The following is a 23,479-nucleotide window of genomic DNA, read 5'->3' as shown; positions in this document are numbered from 1 at the left end:
GCACATGGTATAAATTTCTGCTTGGGGCATTGTTACCAGAACTGGTCTCCTTGCAATAAAATGATTTGTGGGGGAATTTGCAAGCAAGGAGAATGGCTATGCAAGAGGCCAGTAACCGCAGGAATTTATCACCGATTTCTACCAGGTCCCTTCCCAAAATAGCAAACGAGGCTGGTTCTCAAGGGAACCGCGGTTGTGGATCCGGAAGCGTGTACAAAGACAGAGGCTTAGGGAAGTGACCCCAAGGGGCAGCGCTTGGACTCAGGAAGCATGCATGATTTGAATGAGGCCAGAGCCCTACCTTTATAGGTAAAATGTGCACTGATGTGGAAGAGCCCACCTAGCTGTTAGAACAACGGCTCCAATGGTCAGTTCCTGGGTTTTATAAAAGGTTTGATTGCCTTGATCGGTAGCTGCTGGTGTGTATGAAAGCAAATGCAAAACACGTTCTAGCACTGTACAAAAGGGATAGTTTGTTAGTGAATTCCACCAGAGCTAAGTTGATGGTTTTTAGATGGGGACTGTACTTTCCCAGGAACAACTGTATATACTTATGAATGTCATTTGATTAGCTCCTCAATCAAAGACAGGAGATCTCATCACGGAAGAAGGGAATGGAATGTGTTAAGTGGGGACGACTCTGCGAGACCTTTGTTGCACTGGACTCCTATGGGGCTGGTGGGGCTGCAAATCCAATCGCCTCTTAATCACTCCGCATTCCTGTACAGCATTCCATGCATGCCGTGTTCTCCTGGGTGGGATTCAGCAACTGTTGGAGGCTCTCTGGTGGCCATACAGCAGCCATTTTAAATCCAGAGGCCTGGTGATATTTTTAATATCACAAGCAAGCATGTTAAAATGGCTATTAAAATGGCGGAAGTGGCGCCAACCACTTACAGCATGTTTGTGCCTGGATTGTGTGGGTTGGACTACTCTTTGCCAAGTGATGCTGCCAGACTGCCTACAGCCTCAAACATTCATATACAGCAGTAACTGTGTCTTCCTCTGCAAAATGTTGGGAAATATGATTGTCTAGCTGTTTTATGTTTATGAAATAACCACCCAAACCTTTCCTGGTATCCACCAAGTGCTTTGAAAAAGTGGGCAGGGCTAGGTTGGGCTTTTGCCCAGCAGGGGTTCTGTTCGGCTGTGCAGATTAAATGGAATCCTGAAGTGTTAAAGAATTACTATTAGGGTTATATATAATCTCGCTCCCTGACGTTTTGTGGTTGGCTCTGCCTCTTGCAGCAGCCATTTTGTGATTGAGCCTATTACCCTGTATCAGAAATCCTGCAAGCTCAAAAAGGATGGGGAGCCCTACTCTTAGCAACGTTTTCCAGATGCACCCACTCTGCAGGTGCTGCAACCATTCCTTTGATAACGCCTATTGCTTAGCAAACACTCTTTTTCTAGGTGGTGGACAGGGAAGTGTGACTCATGGAAAGGAGAAAAGGCAGAACTGGGGAGTGGTATGGTCCAAGGTGTCTCTATCCATGCACCAAAGACCACAAACAGCAGCCCGAAACCTGCTTGGCAGAGGAAGGGGACACAAGAAGCAAGGGCGCAGAGTCGTGAGCCACGGAGCATGAGGAATGGAAAGCTGGAGGAGCTGAAGGAGTCTCTGAGCTGAAGGAGATGTTCCCAGGACCACCCAGCTAATTATATGGCCAATGGAAGGGCCAAGAGATAAAGATATTAAAGAGGAAATTGAGAGCTGGTGGAATATAGTAGCAAAGAGCCTAAAAACTGTGCATCTGAATTGTGAAGCTGGACACTTATTATAAAGGGAAGGGCGACATAGTTTTGACTGTCTGTGGAAAACCTTAAGTAATCTTTTTTTTAATTTACAATTTTTATTTTAGTTTATATAAAGAATATAAGACTTACAATACTATAATGATAATATACAACAACGTATTCAAATATTTGTAACTAACTACAGTTTCTTGAAATTTTGTAGGCATCTTCCTAAATTTTAAGTAAATTTTCCCTTCACCTACACACCCCATACTTCATTGTTAACTACATGTATTATAATATCTTTATTTCATTGTTCTCTAATTGCGTATTCCACATTTATCATATTGTTTATTGTATTATTGCTTATTATACTGGTATTTATGATGCTGTTTTCTAATTTTGTAATCTGCTTTGAGTCTCAATGAGAACTGTAGATGATACATGAAGTAAATATGTAAAAATAATGCCATTCTGGAGCTTTTCATAATTTGCAATGGGTAGAAAATTGGTTTTTGCAACTTTTACTTATAGATCAAATTTAACAGTCAAGGCAACTATGGGCTGTGGGGTCGAGAGGAGGCACAAAAAGAAGGGCAAAAGAATATGCAACTGATAGAAAAATAAGCCAGCTGAGTGCTTACAAAGATCTATGGAAGACCAAAGAGCAGGTACACCTGGTAGCAATGGTGGAGGTGGAACAACAATAGGAAGCAGTGGCCAGAGGGAGGGAAGGCATCTGTGACATGCTGTGTGTGTATTCTGTAAAGTTTTATTAACATCCAGTGATGTGTGTACTTTCAAAGATTTTCCTATCAAATGGTAACAAAAAAAAATCTATGAAATCAACAGCACTGTAATAGGTTCTTTCAACAACTGAAGAACAGTGCATAAGGCATTTCATTATCTACTTAAAAAAATAACATACCCTAGTATAATACAGTTTACGTTTTCACATTTCTCCAATGTAAGAATTATTGTTATAATATTAATATTACTTTGAACTTAGCCATAAAGTAGCCCTGAATTTATTTCGAAAGCCCAACCAATGGTGAAAACGATTTCTTCGCCTAAATGACATACAACATTCACAACTTAAACAAACAAACAAACAAACCTTCCACCTTCTGTATTAATGATTCGAAGAGACTGTACCTCCTCTGGAGTTTTTGCAGAGAAAATAGCAGTTGATCCTCCTTGTTCTTCGTCAGGGTAGTCAGGAAACTTTCCTGTCAGATGTCTGGACGGAACCAAAAGGTCAATTTTAGAAACGGTCAATTACAAGGTCTGATTTTCATTTAGCAATTCCAAGTATTTAAAAAAAAAATCAGTGGCAAATCAGCACAATTGTTTCCACTTATACTTGACATCTCCAGTTTTAAAGGTAAAGGACAAAACGACGGCTGCAATTTTGCAACCCAAGCATGGAGAACTGAGGGCACAAACTGGAATTTCATAAGCAAAATAATGTGTTCATGAAATCTGGTATCCGATGCAAGGAGCTTTGATTCTCTAAAATGTATACTCGGGAAATCGGGTTGGTCTTTAAGCTGCTACTGGACTCAAATCTTGCTCTTCTACTACATTCCAGCAGAGCTACCCATCTGAAACTGATGAAATGTTGTGTTGTCCCTAGAAAAATCCACTGCAGTTGGGTAGAAACAGTTTGCAATACCTCTACATGCATAGAAAAGTCACCCGCAGATTTATGATTGCTGAAGAGAAGCCCCTTTTTTCCAACTCTTCCCCAAATCTCAATAATGAAGGTAGCAGCAGCTAGCCTTATATGGCTGTTGCGAAAAAAGCACTAATAAAGGTCGCAAAAGAACCAAGCATGTTACAAGTGACAAATAAACGATCTACATTAAATGTTACTGCACTAAGCCCCAATGATTGCATTCCTCATGCTACGCTTTAAGGAAAACTGTAAAAGTACTAACCAGGGCCGACCCTGCTTAGCTTCCGAGATCAGACGAGATCGGGCGTGTTCAGGGTGGTATGGCCATAGGCAAGGAAAACTGTAATAATGAGAAGCTAAATAATATTTATCATATAACTCTGCAGGACTTTTTTTCTGGGAAAAGAGGTGGTAGAACTCAGTGGTGGAACTCAGGACTGCACAATGATGTCACTTTGAGTCAGCTAGAACAAGGGGGGAGTTTTTTAAAGTTTAAATCACCCTCGGTGAAAATAGTCACATGGGCAGTGGCCCCTCCCCCTGATCTCCAGACAACTCTCCTCTGTCTGGAGATCAGGGGGCGGGGCCACCAGCCAAGTGACCATTTTCAAGAGGTGCCGGAACTCCATTCCACCACGTTCCTGCTGAAAAAAAGCCCTGTAATTCTGAAATCATGTTCAAACCTTTCAGTCTAATTCATCTATTTACTGATTTACAAGTTTGACTCTCTTGCTCCTTACTAATTTTTTTTAAGGGTTTTTCTGTGTTTCCTTGTTTCTTTGAACACATCTTTTTGTTTTCAGTTTTTAAACTTGACAATGGGATAAAAAGCAACCATCTTTCATTAACCTGCCCCCCATTGATTTCATATTTTTCCTGATCATTTTTCTTAATTCATCTGGGGTGGTGTCCCGTATACAGCAACATTATTAGTTAGCAAGAGGGAGTAATAGAATCCAGATCCAATTTTTTATTTAATGTAAACATTAAAATGTTGGGCCTGGCTACTCTGTAATACTTTGTTGTACGTGCGGGTGTCTTTTATGCATCCATTTGAAAAATTGTTATTGGAACTAAAACGGAAGTGCAGATGACTTGGCTTGCTTCATATTTAGGCCACATTAGAGAGAAATGTGATGTTAAAAACAAGCATAACGAATGACTCACTACAGCCTTGGATTGCCCTCAAGTCAGTTGCTCAGCAATTTCAGCTGTGACCATGATTAATCTGCCATATCCTCTGTGGGGAAAGATGGTCCAACATCAGGCAGTGGTTTGAGGCTCCACACATTGGCGTCATGCTCTATTGCACTGTGCCTCAGCATTAATGTAATTAGTCAATTTTTAAACATATGTATGCCAGCTGAGCTTGTGTAGAGGAAAGCCTGCCTTGCTGTTCTTTGCTGCATTTGAGTCTGGCAAAAAATGCTCAAATCTACTTCATAGTAGAGCAAATGTATTCTTGAACCCTGTTTTGCATGATCCCCAACTCTTGCTTCATGGAGAAAGGATTCCCATAGGGGAGTCCTCTTTCTTCCTGGAAAAGGGCATGAAGGATCCCTCTTTCCTCCAGCAAAAAGAAAGCTGCTCTCACGGTTAGAGCCCCATATTGTAAAGAGTGGTACAAGCATTGTGGTTTGGTCATGCTGAGTACCAGGCAGGGACAGAGATCTGCCGTTAGTGATATCTGATGAGGACAGATCATGCCTCAACTGTGGGCACTAACTATATTCTCACATTTTTCAAAACACAATAAAAGTTCTTAGTCTCATATACATATACAATACGGGCTCAAACTTTTGCTAGCTTGGCTTACTCGTGTGTTCAACTTCTTGTTATTCATAAAGAAGGCTCCACATAAAATGTCTACAGAAACACTTCATATTATTATGCTCACATCAGTCTTCCTTAGGTGGCTGGTCTGGTGCTCTAATGTTCAACTGAAAAAGTACGGCAAATAAAATGATACAAATAAGGAGGTACCCATATATGAGGGGTTTGTAATAGGATGAGTACTCCATTATTATTTTATTTCTTTACTAGCTTGATACCCGTGCTTTGCTACGGTATTTAACTACTTTAAATCCAGTTATAATACTTACGGGTATGTAACATTTTTTTTTTTGAGTTGGCAACTCTACTGAACTTTTCAGGGAAGACTGGGAGGTGCATTTTACCTCAGGACACATTTAATGACTCTCAATAGCAACTGCAGACTGTTTAGAATGTGGGGGTGAGGACCAATCAAGGCCACATATGCAAATGATGTTGAAAGGCTAGCTCAATCAGGGAAGAGTGGCCAAGCTAGCAGTGGGTGGGGGTGCAAGCAGGCAGCAGCCTGCCAGCCACACAAGGAAGCTATATCCCTTTGGGGAAACACATTTGACCCCTTTTTACCCCCTTAGGGGGCGACTTCCTTAAAATCCCTTCTTAGTGGGTGTTTACATCATGAAAGGAATGTTCTCCCCAAATTTCATGTTTCTAGGTCCAGGAGTTTGGGCTTGGCGTTAATGAGTCAGTCAGGAGGACACTTGTCTCTCTCTATATACAGATGAGTCTACAATCAGGACCAAATTGTAGAGGCAGGCCTGGAGTTCCAAAGGAACACCAAATGCCTTCTGGAAGAAACACCTTCCTGAGAGCAGCAAGAGTAGGCATCCATCCATCACACCAACTCTAGTAAGCTATTCTAGAGGAATGGACCTACCAGAGAGAAAGCTCGTGGCCTAAACTGTTGCCAAATGAATCATCTTAGGGGAGGTTACCTCCATGAGAAGGCTGTCAGAGAAGCATAACTAGGAGGTATGGTTTGAATGGGCTCCAGGCAATGGAAGATAGAAAGAGGCACAAAGTACCGTAATAATCAGGTAAGTAGATCCCAGGAACAGGGGACGACAGTGCCTAGACTTCTGCTTTTTGCACACATGCACTTCCCATACACGCTTACAAGCATTCTCGCTTAGGATATTTTAGGCTAAAGTTGCTGAATACACAGAAAGTTTCAGGGATAGCTGCAATGATAAAATAGCTTTTTCTTGGTCCTGCACACTTGGAAGCAAACATATTAAGCATTTAATGAAGCATTTTATAGAACAACCAGTATTAGATATGGAATCTATATTCCATATTGGACAAGTACGGGTTGGTGGTAACCTGATGCTATGGCAGTCGCTGGTAACCAGTGCAGGGGCCAGTATTTGCCCAGGCAAGCGCTGGGCATTTTCTTAAAAAAAGGGTGCGGTGCGGATTTGAGGGTGCTGCCAGGGAAAATACCAACACCAAAAAACTTGTGAGCGGTGTGGGTGGAACCTGAGGAAGCGACACAGAAAATGGGCAGGGGAGTGAGGAACCTTACAAAGCATGTCAAATCTTACAAACAAGAGAGAAAACACTTTGGTTGCATTCCTAATAAAGAACTTTGGCACAAAAGTGGCCTCAGAAAAAACAAAGATTGGTCAAAATGCTGAAGTGCTGGGAAAACCCGGACCACTTAGGAACCTGATATGCAGCAAAAGATTGATGTGGAGAACGTCTAGTCATATGCTTGGTGAACCTGCCAGAGAGAACGAGTTTGGCAAATCTGGTGTACGTAGGCTTGTTGAGGCTATGCTGACCCCTATAGCCTACGACCTCATAAACACATGGATGTGTTTGCAAACAGATATTTTGTGGTGGGAGAGAAAGTGCTATAGATTTACCATAACCTCAGGACTGCAGACCAGCTAAGGATGAAGGAAGAGTTGCCATTGGTCCGAGTAGCAGAAATTAGTACTCTGTCCTCTTACAGTAGAGTAAGGGTTGTGTTTGGCCATAAGGTCCCATGCAACACCACGGCCTCTTCTCCCTGTTTCTGTCCAGTGTGACAAAAGAAAAAGTGTTGCCTAAGTCCCCATGCCAATTCCCAATATCAGAGGAAGGATTCCATCAACATTCAGGACTAGGCATCTTGTTGAACTTCATGTTGAAAAAAACTCTATGTACAGTAACAAAAGGAGTTGTTTGTGAAACCAGTTCTCAACTACTACTGTTTGCGAAGAAACGGAATTCTGAATGTGAAACAACATGGTGATTGCACAATACAAAACCATTGAAAAACTGGAAATTCTGCAAATTGATACAAAATGCTCTAAAGGCCAGTAGCTATATTGGGTTGGGTCAAATAACGGTCTTACACTAAAGTAGGACTTTAGCTACAGCTTAACTGCACTTGAAAGATTTATGATGCGATTCATATCGAATCTCCCTCTGCCTCCCCCACCCTCCCCCGCTTATCCCATTCTTTTCTAATTTCCCTTGTAAGTATTTCCAAAATGATTTCCTTTCCACATATCTGAAGTGAGCTCTGGCTCACAAAAGCTCGTATTGCAATAAACATTGTTAGTCTTTAAGGTGTGACTAGACTTCTGTTTTATTTTGCTGCCACGGACTACTAATAGGGCTACCCCTCTGCAATTCCTCAGTGAACCACCAGATTCAACCCATCATGTATTATAGACATTTCACATAAAGCAAAGTTAGCGTGAATACAGCAAGCGCAGGTCTGCAAATACATGTCTTAAATAAATTTAGCCATGGTACTGGGGTTGGCTGTGGCTTTCTGTTCAGCATACACTGACTGGCAAACTTGGGTTTGCTGCTACACTATGAAACGGGTCCTAACAAGCCCTTTTTGCACAAATTCTATGGAAACTGAATATATGAGAAGGAAAAAGTGGAAGCAAGCTATGCCACTGCTATGCAAGGTGTGCAAAGGTCCTATGTGCATACTAATGCACACATACAGGGCTATTTTTGTGTGATCAGGAACCCAGATGCTCCCCTTCAATTGAATGTGCATCTGTTGGGGAATAGAGCTTCCAGCCTGACGCTGCATCTTCTTTGCAGTTGCATTCCATCTTCATGGAATGTTGTGTGAAAAGAGCTATAGAAAAAGGTATTATTGCCACCACTGCTGCCCCTATTGATGCCAGGAAAGTACTAGATTCTTTATAGGAACAAGCTCTGTCCAAAGGCCTTGTGCTCTACCTTAGGACGTGAGGGTAGAGAAAGGGGAAGGGGCTGACAGCTGGAGTGAGGACAAGGAGGCCAAACCTGTGGAGAGGCATGTAAGAGGCAGCGGTTGAGCAAGTGTCAATAATTGTGATTTTAATGAGAGGGAACATCAGTTCTCCATTAGTTTACACGGCTCTGCCATGTCTGTATATATTGATTTTAAAAAATTGCCTTCTACAAATTTAATAGCACAGTGGGATGGCAAAATAAGAACATTTTGGTGGGGAGGCAAGTTCCTTACGAGAAAGAAGCACTCAGTACTTTGTCATTTTCCACCTTTGTTAATGATGATTCTCACTTGCAAATTACACTGATATGCTGTCCTTGCACTCCAGTGGTTTATCCCATGCACTTATATGCATTTAGGGTTTTCTTATATTTGTAAGTAAACTGAAGATTTAACTGGAACTGTTAATGTGTGTATATTGATATTACGATATTGCTACTTTACTTGCAACTTCAAGTAAAGCAGTGCTGAAGATGGCCAAATATTCTGGAGTACTTCAATATCGATCTGAAATGAACGAGTCCCAAGATGGACGAAGCAGCTGCTGCATGGCGTATGTGGCCTGCACCCACTTTGTTCCGTTTTCGGCTCTTTGTACTGAACTCAAAATACCCTCTCTGTGTGCTACGCCATTTGCAGTGCTGCACTGGTGCGGATTTATGTTAGCACATCGTTAATCTAAACATTTTCCTAGTATTAGACTCAATCTAATCTCTTTATTCCTGCAAGGCTTTAAATGTGGCGCTCCCTTCTTTCTTGCCATAACTTTTCTCTCTAATTGCATAAAAGGCCCGGTTAGAAAAGTAATTTTTTTTCTGAGCATAAAGACAGTTGAACTTTTGGGGGTCTGGGGGAGGATTATAAAGAATGTGAAGTTTGTATGAATAATTGCTGCAAGGTGCAGGCAGGCCAGCCACATGTTCAGCAAATAAAGGAAGAAAACAACCTTTTCCAGAAGTAAAAACCTCTTTTGTTTTATAAGCCCACCTGTTTGATAAGGCAAAGTTGATTCATTTCATTTTTGTTCCTTATTTTTCCTTGCATTTTTTAAAAAGGTAGATCAATCATAGCAGCAAAGATCTCAGCAAACTGTTTTAACAACAAAAGGCTTCTGAAGTGATGTTTCAGAGACTGGGCGGGAGGGGAGGAGGCATACTGCATGCTTCAGATAAACAAGCTCCAGGTTCCCTTTGCACGAGCATAAGGTCATAAATGGGCCCTGCTGGTGGGATGCCAGGGGAGGTGCAAGGCTTAGTCAGCAACGTAAACTTCCTCAGTCTATTCCCCATCACTCGCATAATACTATGCCAGCAACACTAAAATGGAGCAATTATAAACATTAACACTTAACAAAGTGGAAGTGAAAAGTAAAATCTCTCACTTGCCTCCCACCACTTGTCTACATGTCGGGATACTAGCCTGCAGCCAATTGGTAGCTTTCCTAAACCACTGTATCAATCAGGGCGCCCATAGCACAGACGACAGGGCATGCAGCGCAGTGCTGGGGGGAGGGGGCTTTGAAATGGGAAGGCACGTGGCATAATCTGCCAAAGATGAAAACATACATTATTACAGAATATTGCTCACACAGCTCTGCTCAGAACCCTCCTGGGCTCCTCACTAGGGGAGTGCATGGGGGCGGGGGGGAGGTCAATTTGGGTTCGGTAATCCAAACAGTTCGTTTCGGTAATCAAAAGCAAATTCGGTAAAATTCAGCCATTGTTTCCTATGGGAAATGCAATTTGGGTGTATCCTGTCTGCAGGTGGGGGGGGGCGGGATTTTTTTAAACAAAATTTCACCAAATTTGCAGGGGACCTATTCCTGGCTGTCCTCTAACAACCCCCCAAATTTCATAAAGATTGGACCCCAGGGGGCACTTTATGCCCCCCAAATTTGCCCCCAGCCACCTGCAATCTCCATTATTCCCTATGGAAGAAAAACTAGCAGTTTTAAAAAGCAGTTTTTAAAATGCAAGCTAAAAAAACCCCTTTTCTGACCCCCCCAACCTTATCCCTCCCCGATAACAGGCCAGACACCAGGCCAACCCCCTCTTTCCAAAGAGAGAAAAAAACCCAATGAGTCTACGATTCTCAAATCAGGCAGCAGCAGAAGCCCTCCAGATGCAGCAGGCCTCAGCACAGGCAGCAGCAGCAGCAGCAGCCAGGAATCCACTCACTGGGCAGCAGGATCCAGTCACAGTCCAAAGCAGCCAGACCAGAGAGAGAGAGAGCCAACAGCCAGCAGCAAGGCAGGCAGTATCTCTCAATATCTAGGCCAGAGCAAAACGGAAGCTGCTCTGAGGTAAACCTGCCTTATTTAACTGCTTGCAGGGCAATTACCAAATAAATATGGTAAACTTAAATTTGATGTTACCGAATCTGATTTAGTAACCCCTGTTAAGCTTGGTAATACTGAATTTTACTGAATCAGGTAAAATTCGGTATTTTTTTAAATTGAATTCCAAACCCAATTTGCACACCCCTACTCCTCACGATGCAAACAGTGAACTACATAGAGCCTCTGTTCTCCCAATAAGTCACAAAGATCAGCAACCCAGTGTATTTCTAGTGGGTTTTGTTTTTTTGCTATTTTTTCCCACAAGACCCAAGGTGCAACACAACACAGGTAGTATTCTGCCTCTGCCTATGGGCTCAGCATTCCACACCGGGTGCTTACAAAGAAGCCTTTTTGTTGTTTTTTTTAACATTCATCTTGTGAAATAATAACAACATTTGATTTATATATTGCCCTTCAGGACAACTTAACACCCACTCAGAGCGATTTACAAAGTATGCTATTATTATCCCCACAACAATAATAACCTGTGAGGTGGGTGGGGCTGAGAGAGTTTCGAGAAGCTGTGACTGACCCAAGGTCACCCAGCTGGCTTCAAGCGAAAGAGTGGGGAATCAAATCCAGCTCTCCAGATTAGAGTCCCACGCTCTTAACCACTACACCAAACTGGCTCTGGAGTTCTGGAGAAGTTGAAAGTTTATATACTATTTTGTAAGATTTGAGTTCAATAGCACCTTAAAGACCAACAAGATTTTCAAAGTACAAATTTTCGAGAATCACAGGAGCTAGAATCTTGCTGTTCTACAGCAGAGCAACACGGCTACCCTTCGATACTATTTAGTGTTATTTTGTTTGGTCCTAATAAGAGGTATAAATGGCTTCTGGTTCCTTTCAAGCATTTCTGAAGCATTGTTTGTACTTTAAGAAATTCTTACTTTATATCTGGATTAAATCTTTGATTGTTAACGATTTGAATCGCAGATACAATTTTTTCTAGCTCTACTGTATGCCCCTGGGGACCCTATTTGGGTAGAAAAGCAGAGCACAAACGTTTTAACGAAGTAAAAATGTTAATAGTTAATAACACTGTTGATATGTTTGCAAAGGCACTTTCATTAGAAAATGTTATAAGTACATTTATATTTTTTAAAAATCTGACAAAAATTACCATTTAAAAACAGATAAAGAGTTTGGTTGCTTTCTTTAAATTTTAGCACATACTACATTTTAAAAATCTTGTTTGTTAAAAAACCTAAGTAAATTTTATGCACAGTTATTATTCAAAAGTAAGTGTAGTGTAGTGGCTAGAGTAGCAGATTAGGATCTATGCAACTCAGGTTTGATTCTCTGCTCTGCCATGGAAGCTTATTGGCTGACTTTGGACCAATCACAAACTCTCAACCTCACCTACCTCACATGGTCTGCTGTGATGAATAAATGAAAGAGAGGAGAATGATGTAAGCCACTTTGGGTCTCCACTGGGGAGAAAGGTGCAATATAAATGAAGTAAAATAAAATAAAATGTATTTATTTACTGTATGGGCCACCTCTCTCACTGAGACTCGAAGCAGATTACACAGTGTAAATTGGTAACAATCCATATACAGAGACATCTAAGAAGCACAGTGTAGGTTGATACAATCTGTAGAAGGAAAATACCGAATGAGCAACATTCTCAGACTGGGATTACCAAAGTCCTAATGAGTATAGCATATTGTTTGGCTTCTGAGGTGTGCTTTGGATAAATTACCAAGCAATATATTTAAGCCATGCAGAAGAGAACCTAGAGGTGAGCTGCTCACATTTATGTGTTTATTTTTCCAGAAATATGTCTCTCTCTTTTTTTTTAAGGATGCCGGTCAGTGATAGTCATAAACCTTCCCGCTTCTTAATACATTATTCATTAGCTGATATAAATTGACCAGAATCTTGGCATGATTTTCTGTGGCTTCCGATGTGTGAAAAAAGAGGAAAAGAAATAAAGCACATGCCTTCAATTAGAAGCCAGATTCAATCTAATGCAGAGAGCCCATTTATCATCATTGCTAATTGAAAAACTCTGTTAGCTCTGCCATCCAAAAAACACATTACGGTGCCTTGGGATGCCAGTCTCATTAGCCTTCACTTCCCCGATTTAGAAAAGAAAAACCAATAGCTCTGTATTTTTATCTGCTTAGTTAGCATCTCTGTACAATACGGTACATAGTTTATATTCTCAACCAGGGCTAATCCTTCGGAGACTAATTCTAGTTTTTCACCAGCAATATGGTTAACAAATGAAATACACTGGAATTGTCACTATCTATTACGTTTATTTTGAGTGAATACCCTTTGACTTTAATCTATGGATGATGATAATAAAAATTGTAAAGATAATTTGGATCCTGACCACAAAGAACTTCCCAGAGGAAGGACCTTTCAGCATGCTCCCAGAAGATTATCTGTGGATTCGGCCCAGGAGGATTGGATCTGCTTTGGGCTTCTATAATTCTGCACTTGAAGGAGTCAAACTGAAGTAGTGTCTAGTTTTTATTTCCGCTGTTAGAAAAATGCCCCATTTCTGCTGTGGGCTTCCTGGAGAAAGATGACGTCAGGTTTTGCAGGTTTTGTCAGTCAGTGATTCCGCACACGTTGGATAATGCACTTCCAATCCCCTTTATTGATCATTTGGAACGGATTTTTTTGTGTGCGGAACAAAAAATCCACCTCAAACGATTGATAATGTGCATTGAAAGTGCATTATCCAACGTGTGCGGAATCATTAAGTGTGGGTTTTTTGTTAGTTGGTTTTGTGCATAGAACGTTGTCATGTATGTCCATTAGAGGGGATTGTGGTTAACTTCTACCATACCCAGTTTGTGCTCCACACTTTTAAAAAAAATTCTGTATGTTGACTGGCTGAGGTATTCTGGAGGGAAAGTTTAAAATATTAAGCGTTGGATAATGCACTTCCAATCCCTTTTATAGATCATTTGGAACGGATTTTTTTGTGTGTGGAACAAAAAATCCACCTCAATCCACCTTTAAAAAAAGCGTTGCAATGTTGCAACACTATTTAATTAAAAAAAATAAAAAGAGAGGAGGAAAAACCTGGATGTGATCAGAATTATCACATTCCTTCATCCATCTCCTGGTACAGGTCATTCACCAGCGCAACCAAGGCCATTTCATGCCATTCATTTATTACCCTTATTTACTCCACAGTGTTATTTTGTTTAAGTTAAGAAAGAAACAAAATTGTCAGTGGATATTAGGCCATTTTTTTAGTGTTAAAATCTAAAGGCAAAATCAACTAGCTTCTTACCAATTGTGAGGTGATGTCTTTAGCTTTTGAAAGTTCGAAAAGGTTTCTTTCAACGGGTTACACTGCCTTGGCACCATGGTGGTGTTCAATTGGCTGTATCGTTCCAGGTTCATGGCCCAGAGATTTATCTTTGTTTCATCAAGTATGGGAAATATATGAATCTGGGGGCTTCCGCTTGACCCCCCCCCCAAGCCATCAAGCTGCCTCCATTAATGTCAGCAGACCCATAAATTTCCAGTGTACACCGAAGTAGGCAACTTTCGCCACTGCACAGAAGCTAGTTCAGCGTCCCTGTCCTCCTATAAATCTAGCAACACCCCATAAAACAGAGTAACTACACATGGGCTTAATTACACTTCACCTTTTTTTGGGAGGTGGGGGGAATAGAACATTTCACACCTTCAAAATCCTCTACATGGAGAGTTATGCAAAAAATCAAGAAAGACCAAAAATGGAAACTAATTCGAGGTTTCAAAAGGTAGACAAAAGCCTGCAAAAGGTCTTCTCGATGTTTTTATCCTCAAAACATACATATGTCCCCTATCTGACTGATGTTCAGCATGATGTCCATCATACTTCTGCTCAATGAGCCAGCATGTTTAGTTGATTCCTTCTGCCAACTTAGCTACTGGCCAAGAAAAATGCAACCGTGCTTTTATTCTTTGGTTTTCAAATTTCCTGCCTTCAGAGAACGCTTCTGACACTTATTTACAGAGGAAAGGAAAAACTCAATCTACCGTAAATTTCAATTCCTGGTGGTTCTACGGCGGGCAGTCTGACTCCTGGGAAAGCCCCTCCTCTTGGCCACAGGCAGAGTTTTGCAGTTGACACCAAGGGGAGGGGATCCCACGGAGCTCGGCGTTCTGAAAGGCACTGACCGAGATGCCCTCCGCAGCTTAAAGGTAGACCAGTTATGGGGCTGTCCCTCCCTCCCTTGAAGTAAGGCAGAAAGAAAGGAGGGTACAGCGGTTCAGTAAGGCGAAAAAAGCGGGCCAGTTGGAACGTAAGCTGGCTCGTGCCCAGTAAAGTCTGACTGCTTTGTTAATGAGCTTCTGCCTCGTCCTTTTTTCCACAGACCCCTCAGCGTATGACATCCAGAAGGTTGAATGGAATCAACACCTGCATGTGTCATTGCTGAGCTGTCCGGTGGCAGCAGCAGCTTCGGCTGCTGCAATGATGTAGCATGAAACCTTGCTGAAGGGACTGCATGCCGGCAGGACACAAGCCATCCCGAGAAGGTTACAGAGCAACAAACCTGAAAGAGGCCTGTGCAGCCGAACTAGTGTCATAGGCCCTCCTGCCTTCAATCTCCCATCTCCAGAATAAGCTAAGAGAACACGCTGCCCAATGTCCTTCCACCTTCTAGGAACCCCCAACACACCCTGGAACACAGTTGGTGAACCACTCATTTAAAAGATGCTCACTCAGCACTCAAAAGACTTACTAGGATTATAAAAAAGGCTAATTACACACCCTACGATCATACTAAGAAACAGAAAAATTCTATTTTACCCTGTATCAAGCTATACTTGCTTATTATAGCAATAAGAAAAGCTCGTTCCAAAAATAAATTCATACCATGTAAGAGAAAACTCTCTGAACTGATACTGAGGGCATCTCCTGATAATAGTTGCTTCTTCTAAAGATAACAGAATTCACATCACTACTACACAAACATAATTCTGTTGTTTTCTATTATGGGATACAATTCTTTATTTCCATATATTACTTCCTTCTATTCAACTGAATTCTTCTTTCCACAGAAACCTCTAAAAGGCATGACGACATTACACTTAGCACACCATACAATTAACAGGGCAATACGGGAGATGAGTGCTCAGGGAGCCAAATGAGTGTTATGTTGGCATATCTCAGCTTTATCCATGCATATCCTGGATTTATGCTGGTTTATCCCAAAGGTGTGGAAATGCCATGGCTGGCTGCCAGCAGGCCCCAGCTGCAGCCAACTGCTGTACTGACTGTACTGACACTGTGTAATCAGCCTTGAGTCTCAGCGAGAAAGACAGACTATAAAAAACGTAAATAGACGGATAGATGGACAGATGGATAGATAGATAAAATACCTCCCCATGGTCTCTTCGAGCAGCTTGGAAAGGCACTGTGGCCATACTGGGCAGAGGAAGCTGGCAATAGCATGCATCCGATCTGATGACATTTCCCTGCTGCTGTTCAATAAAGTCTGGTGTGGTCTACCGCTGTATCCCTGAGTGTTTGTTGCTGGGCAGGACCCATGCCCCCCATCCCTTTCCACTCATCCACTCTGTTGTTGCATGGATGACAGAGCTGTGAGCGGTCCAAGGGGGGACATGCAAGGGGGGAGAGTTGCAACTTGGTGCAGGCAGGAGACAACAAGGCAGGACTCGTAACACAAGATCTTCCTTTGTCCTTCTTGCATCTCCTACTCTACTTTCCATCTTTCTATCTTCCTCCTACTCTGCTTTTCCCTTTCAGGATAGCAAGGTTTAGTCTGCCCAGCAACAGACTACAGCCTCCCTAATGGGATGGGCTTCCACACATCAGCAATGAAACACATTTCAGCTCTTACAACACAACAAGGAAGTTCATGTTTCTAGGTCTCTCACCCCCCCCCCCCAATGGCACTGCTAGCATCTGATAAACCAAGCAACTTAGCGGGCTGAGGAGCTCGGGGTGGCAGGGGTGCTGGGGCACCAGGAGGCTACTGGCAGTGACTGGGAATTTGAGGGTGGAATGGAGGTGTGGTGAAGGGGCATGCCAGCAAAAATAGCCACAGGGAGCAGCCCATCAGCAGGGCATCCCATCCTGTTTTACTGTTTGCTGGGAGCAAAACACCCTCCGTGTATGGCTAGACTGACACCAGGCACATCAGAGACCAAGCGTGGGACCTTGGCCAGTCGCTCCTGCTGCTCTTCCACTGGGCCACTGGCTGGCTCTATATGACTGGTGATGACATCAGGGCTGCAGGGAAATGCTTTTCCCCCTATACCATTTCTCCTTTGTGTTTGCCTGCTTGGCCTAGTGATTAGGGTGCTGGCCTTAGGTGTGGGAGACATGGGTTCAAGCCTGGCTTCTGCCCTGCTGGGAAAAAGTGAACTTTGCCCTTTGTCTGCCTTCCCCACCCCAGGCTTGAAGCTATGACTTTTATGGGGCACATGTACATCCCTCCTCGGTGAACTATTGAGGGGGGGTGATATTCTGTTGGAGGTACCATTGTGTGTTCTCCTCTTGCTGTCCTGTGTCTGCAGTCCATCTGCACTTGGCAAGAGACTGGAACTTGAACACACATCTCTGTGGCACCCTGGAGTGTGTTGTCTCTAGGGCTCCTGCCACATGCACCACATGTTGTTGGCAAGTCCTTCCTTCGCCTTCTGTGTCTGCGTACAGGGATGATATCTGAGGGCCACAGCCTCTTCGGGAAGTGGGGACCGGCTGCATCTGTGTAGGCCACTCACAGGGATGTCACTGGGCACTGTTCCTTGATTGGTGGATGTTGCCAGGGACTCCAGCGCACTTGCTATGTGGTCTAGGCCTCACAAAGAGGGCAATGTTGTTCCCTCCATCCACGGAATGTCTGTAGAGAACCAAGCAACAGTGCCTCTGTCGTGATGCAGTCATGTCAGTGCAGCCATGCTGCAGCCAGTGGGCTCTCTGGATTGGGTTATCTACTGTGAAAGGACATTTATCTTTTCTCCCTTTAGACAATGAACGTACTTTGCTGTCAGAATAATGCACAATGTATATGAAATTGACTGTTCACAAAATCCAGACTTGTATGTTCTTGGTCAGAGGCCACAAGAAGCGTTGCGGTGTTTACGGCATACTGTACTACACCAGTCTCATTCCAAAAGCCACATTCATAGAACACCTATACTTCTTTTAAAAAACATCAGCATTCTAAAATTTGACAGAACTTGAAGATGTCTTAAGCATAATGGAGGCATTTTAATAATACCAAGCTGAGTATAATAAAACTAAAAATACTATTCAGGACTGATGAAGGTTGACCTACTTTGATGAATGAATTGTAATCAACACTGCTATTCACATTCAGAATACTGTCTATGTTTAAACTTGGCATGCACGTAGCATGGGCAGAAATGTCTTTAATGCTATTTTGACCCTCCGCATTTTGCGTTGTTGGATTTTAACATGGGAAGGGGGTATTGGCCCTCTATGTATAGACAGTTAAAATATCAGCAGAATTAAATTTGGAGAAACACATCTCATGCTCTCATACATAACCAACTGCTAGGATCACACCCAGCCATCAACAATGTTACCATCTCTACTGGAGGACTAGGGTGGGACCAGCCAGCTCTCCACTTAAGATCCCCCTTACACATCCTGCTCCCAGCTGCAAAGTACAGTCAGGGCTTTCTGCAGTGGTGGCATGACACCCATTTAATGCCTGCCTACTCTACTCTCTTTCGGTGCCAGTCAAAGCATTTATTTCTACCCAGGCTTTTAAAATCATTTTACAGTCTGCTTCTAGCCTGAGAATTGTTTTATGGGAATCACTTTAGGCTGCTAAATGTTTGCATGCTCTTGCTGTGTTTTTAATAGCTTGTTAAATTCCTGTTTTATGATTTTAGCTTATTTTTCTTTGCAAGCAGCCGCAAGCACAGGCTCTGGAGATGCAGACAATTTTTTTAAAACATAAATAACACAGCCGAGATTTAAAAAACTCCCCCCTCCCCTTTTTTAATATGCACCACTTAGGACCAAACTACAAGATATATTTCACCATGAGTCAGGGATTCAATGCTCCTGCGAATAATACCTCTACCGGTTGCTTCAGCGCAGGAAAACAGAGCGAGATGGAGGCTGCAGCACCCCCTCTTCCCACAGTGCCACAATCCAAATCTGAACAGGACACCCTGAGGTGCCTGGGGAAATAAGTTCCCCCGTAGCTGCCATGTGACAACAGGGAAAAGTGAGTTTGAGACATTTGTTTCTCGCCTATTTTGAAAAACAGCATCTTTTAATTGCATTTGTTCAGGGCTTTTTTTCTGGGAAAAGAGGTGGTGGAACTCAGTGGGTTGCCCTCGGAGAAAATGGTCACATGGCTGGTGGCCCCGCCCCCTGATCTCCAGACAGAGGGGAGTTTAGATTGCCCTTCGCGCCGCTTGGCGGCGTGGAAGGCAATCTCAACTCCCCTCTGTCTGGAGATCAGGGAGCGGGGCCACCAGCCATGTGACCATTTTTAAGAAGTTCAGGAACTCCGTTCCCCCTGAGAAAAAAGCCCTGCATTTGTTTTCAAAACTATGGAGGGAAACAATATCAGATTTCATTTCTTTTCTTTGGCATTATGTTGCTAATTGGAAATTTCCCTATACAACCAAGTAGATAACATATTAACAAGCTGACAAAAAATGTAAAAAGATATAAACAATGCGGATAATCAAACCTGACCCTTTATGGCACATTCTCACCCTCCCCCTGTAACAAATGCTTGGGAAAATTTCCAGAGGAAAGGGAAGTGCACACGGCAGGACACTTAATCAGATCCTTCCAGTTTCAATACTTGTGTACAAATAGCATTGTGTTTTTTCTGAATTTCTATTGGGCTTTCTGAAGCCGTTTTCAAAATGATTCACGAAGAAACAGGCCCAACGCTGAAGAGCTGCTTCAATAAATGTAAGTGAACAGCTTTGAATCCACACACATCCTATTTGGTAAAAGTCAGCTGCTAAAAGACTCCGACTCAAGGTACAGGTTATTTGAATGACAGCCTTAAATTGTGTGAGACATTTCAAAATGATATTGTCGTAAGCCTGCTGTTCTCTGGAATTGCCAGTGGAATTTTGTTTAAGCAACAAATGTGAGGTTTCAGCACCAGCACATCGCAGAATGTACTGACAATTCCAGGAGGCTCCAGTTAAATTCATCTTACACACACAGGGAAACAATACCCAGGTGAAGGAGAGCCTAACTGCTAAAGTGTGGAGTCTCTTTGCACAGACCTTTAATGTGGCCTTGCCAGCATGTCCCAGTGATGCCTCTGCATGGGTCACTTCTCTTTACACAGTATAACTATTCATTTTTTTTCTGGGTTCTGTCACCATACAATCTCTCTCTCTTGGATCGCATAAATGAGACACGGCAGATCTGACCACGTGGATCTATGTCATGGCTAGAGTATTATAATGCACTGTACATCAGTTTGCCCGTGAGAACCTATCAGAAGCTCCAGCGGGTGCAGAGAGACAGAGCTCAATTACTACCGGGAGCTAGGCAAAGTACAGTAGGCCTACACTGGAGTCACTCCGTTGGTTATTGACTAGTTTCCGGGTTCAATTCAAATGACTGGTTATCACCTACAAAGCCCATCTTGGCCTGGGAGGAGCATATCTTTAGGATCACCCCTCTTTATATACTCTGCCGCAGCAGCTCTGCTTATTTGATCCATGCCTTCTGAAAAAGCCACCCAGCAAATGGTTAAGAGCAACAGTTTCCCAAGCATCTTCTGTTGCGGCCGCCATCTGTGGAACGGCCTTTCTGACAAGGTCCAGAAGGTTCCCATACTCGTTCCACTGAAAGTGCAAAATGGAACGGTTCTGGAGGGAATTTTTATGCAGCAAATAAGGTTGTAGTTAACATCTGGGGAATTTAAGGCAGTCTTCACTGCGCATATTATGCTGTTTTTATTGCATTCTTCTCTAATTTTGCAATCTAGCTTTATTACGCTGTTTACTGAATGCAGCGTGTTTCACTGCATCGTTTTCCTATCTTGTAATCCTGCTTTATGGTCTGTACTAACTGTGTTTTAGCATGTTGTTCTCTAATTTGTTGGCTGTATGTATCGTAATGTTCTTACTGCGTTGTTTTTAGCTGTAATCTGGTCTGAGCCTCTGTGAGAAAGGCAGACAAGAAATGATGTAAATAAATAGCTGCAGTATTTGTGGTTCTCTAGTCACAGAATGTATGAATGGAATAAGGAGACAGAATTTTGCTTCCCCACAGAACATGAAAGTGTGCCTCTGCTCCAATCCTTTTCTTTTGATCTTCTTGTCCTCATGCTGGGGAGAAAAGAAACCACACCCAGGTGTTCCATCTAATGTTGGTGTCACGCTACTCACTGACTTGCAGTTTACTTAGGAAAGTTCTATATTATAATGTTTGAGCATCTCTGCATTAGAGCACCTTTTCTGTGAAAACATGCAAAACCTTTAAAGGGAAGAACTAAACACTGAAAGACCAACCAAAAAAGCAACACCAGCCAGAGACCCACCCCCACATGTTAACTCCAACTAATCTTGTGTCCTAACATCATAATACCTGCAGATGTTGGGGAGAAGGGCTGGGGGAACACAAGAGTCTAATAACATCAAGATATATAAATTGTGCTAGACATTACAGTGGGAAATGAGGAACTCAAACAGGCCAGATTTGTTGGCCGAGTTCTTGCTGTAAAATTAAATCTATGTCTAGGACGTACACTTCACCAACCAGTGAAAGCTCACATAATTGAATGCTCCTTCATCCCAATAATTCCATACACAAAGAAAACTGGAGGTTAGGAACCAAGGATTCTAGCTCAGCCTTTTCACTGACATGCTTGTTTTCTATGTGCAGGGATTTTTGTAAAAGCATTTGTGAGCCCCTTTCTGCAGTCTAAAATGGTAAAACTGGGAGAGTGGGAAGATAGAAAGATACTTCTCTTAAGTCGGACCACGGGTCTACTGAATACAATCTACTCTGATTGGCAGTAGCTCTCCAGGGTGTCAGGTCAAGGTTTTTCCCATCACCTACAACCAGTTCCTTTTAACTGAAGATGCTAGGGATTCACAGAAACATAGAGTTGGAAGGGGCCATACAGACCATCTAGTCCAACCCCCTGCCCAGTGCAGGATCAGCCTAAAGCATCTCTGACAAGTATTCATCCAAGTATTAAACCTGGGGCATTCTGCATGCTAAGAAGATGCTTGACCACTGAGCAACGGCTTTCCCTACTCAGTAAGAAGCAGGCCAAAGCAAACTGCAGACCGGTTTGGGGAGTTTGCTGTGAAATTGCATTCATTTTTCCTACATGCGATCAAAGTCACAAGGAGGAAAAGATAGGCAGCTCCGAGAAAGCAAAATCATTATGCAACCAGTTACTGCAACATCTGTAACATGAACAAGCCAAGACACTCTATTCCATATGCGGGGTGGGGGGAGATGATGTAAAGATACATCACGGTCTAATCTGTGATCTGTTTTCATCCAAAACGCTTACCCTACTTAGGCAGCATATTTGGACCAAAGCGATAACTTAAACCAGCCGAGCTTTACAGCTAAACAGTACGACTGTTGTGAATCCTGCAGTTAAGTTTCTGTTCTTTTGCTATCTCCTCACCGGCACTCAATGAACCACTGGCGGATCTGATCCTGCAGACTCTCTTTGATGTCAGGGCCTTCAATTTCTTTCACACGGTCTTTGATGGATACTAGAGCTTTCTGGTAATCGGACTCATGCTTCTCTTGAATTTCACACCTCAGAATATCCACCTTCTGGGCACGAATCAAAGAAGCACTAGGTCTTTGGAAGTGAGGGGGTGGGATCTGAAAAAGAAGCAAGAACGGACATCAAAAACATTTTTTACCTAGACCACATTTACTCCTTGTTCTATGTCCGTATTTTTCTGCTGATAACTTTAGAGGTAATTTCTTTGGTTTTTTATGACCGAATGCACCCAATATGATTAATTACGACAACAACAACATTCGATTTATATACCACCCTTCAGGGCAACTTAATGCCACCCTCAGAGCGATTTACAAAGTGCGTTATTTTTATCCTCACAACAATCACCCTGTGAGGTGGGTGGGGCTGAGAGAGCTCTGAGAGAGCTGTGACTGACCCAAGGTCACCCAGCTGGCTTCAGGCAGAAGAGTGGGGAATCAAATCCAGCTGTCCAGATTAGAGTCCTTCCGGCTCACTACACCAAACTGGTTCTTTTAGACTTGTCTGGACTTGTAATGATGCTCCTGCATATAATTCCCTCCACCCCCTCCATTTATCTCCTTTTATCTTCAGTATCTCTATGGGAGATAAATGTGTATGATTCATTATTCATGCAGCAATTGTAACTGTCACATAGTAAAATGAATATGTGAACCACTGAAAATAGCAACGGAGGACTCATAGCTCTGTGGCAGACTGTACGCAGGAGGTCTGATTCCTGGCACTTCCATTTGTAGGAATGGGGCGGAAAATGCCTCTGACTGCGAATCTGAAGAACACCCACCCATCGGGTTAGACAAAGCCAGGCTTCATGGACCAATGATCTTAGTATAAAGCAGCTCTGTACGCTCAGAGAGAGAAGGTGATACATGCCCTTGCTCTACGGCATGCTGAATGTGCAACACCACAGAGAACCGGCTGTTGTGATTTTGGACCAATATCCTCAGTTAAGTGCCAAG

The 23,479-nt window shown here is 42.7% G+C and overlaps 1 protein-coding gene across 1 annotated transcript in view; it reads right to left on the bottom strand.

Moving 5' to 3' along the window:
• The window catches only part of IQCA1 (IQ motif containing with AAA domain 1), a 125,440-nt gene that overhangs the window by 70,006 nt on the left and 31,955 nt on the right, over window positions 1–23,479 (bottom strand). The window contains exons 6-7 of the mRNA XM_054980748.1: window positions 22,413–22,618; window positions 2,893–2,977 (exon numbers count right to left, since the gene is read on the bottom strand). Coding sequence (XP_054836723.1) covers window positions 2,893–2,977; window positions 22,413–22,618 — 291 coding nt within the window. The remainder of the gene's footprint in view (window positions 1–2,892; window positions 2,978–22,412; window positions 22,619–23,479) is intronic.

The sequence above is a fragment of the Eublepharis macularius genome, chromosome 1, assembly GCF_028583425.1.
Source record: "Eublepharis macularius isolate TG4126 chromosome 1, MPM_Emac_v1.0, whole genome shotgun sequence".
Lineage (NCBI taxonomy): Eukaryota > Metazoa > Chordata > Lepidosauria > Squamata > Eublepharidae > Eublepharis > Eublepharis macularius.
The sequence above is the reverse complement of the archived record's forward strand: the minus strand, read 5'-3'. Positions and strand labels throughout refer to the sequence as shown.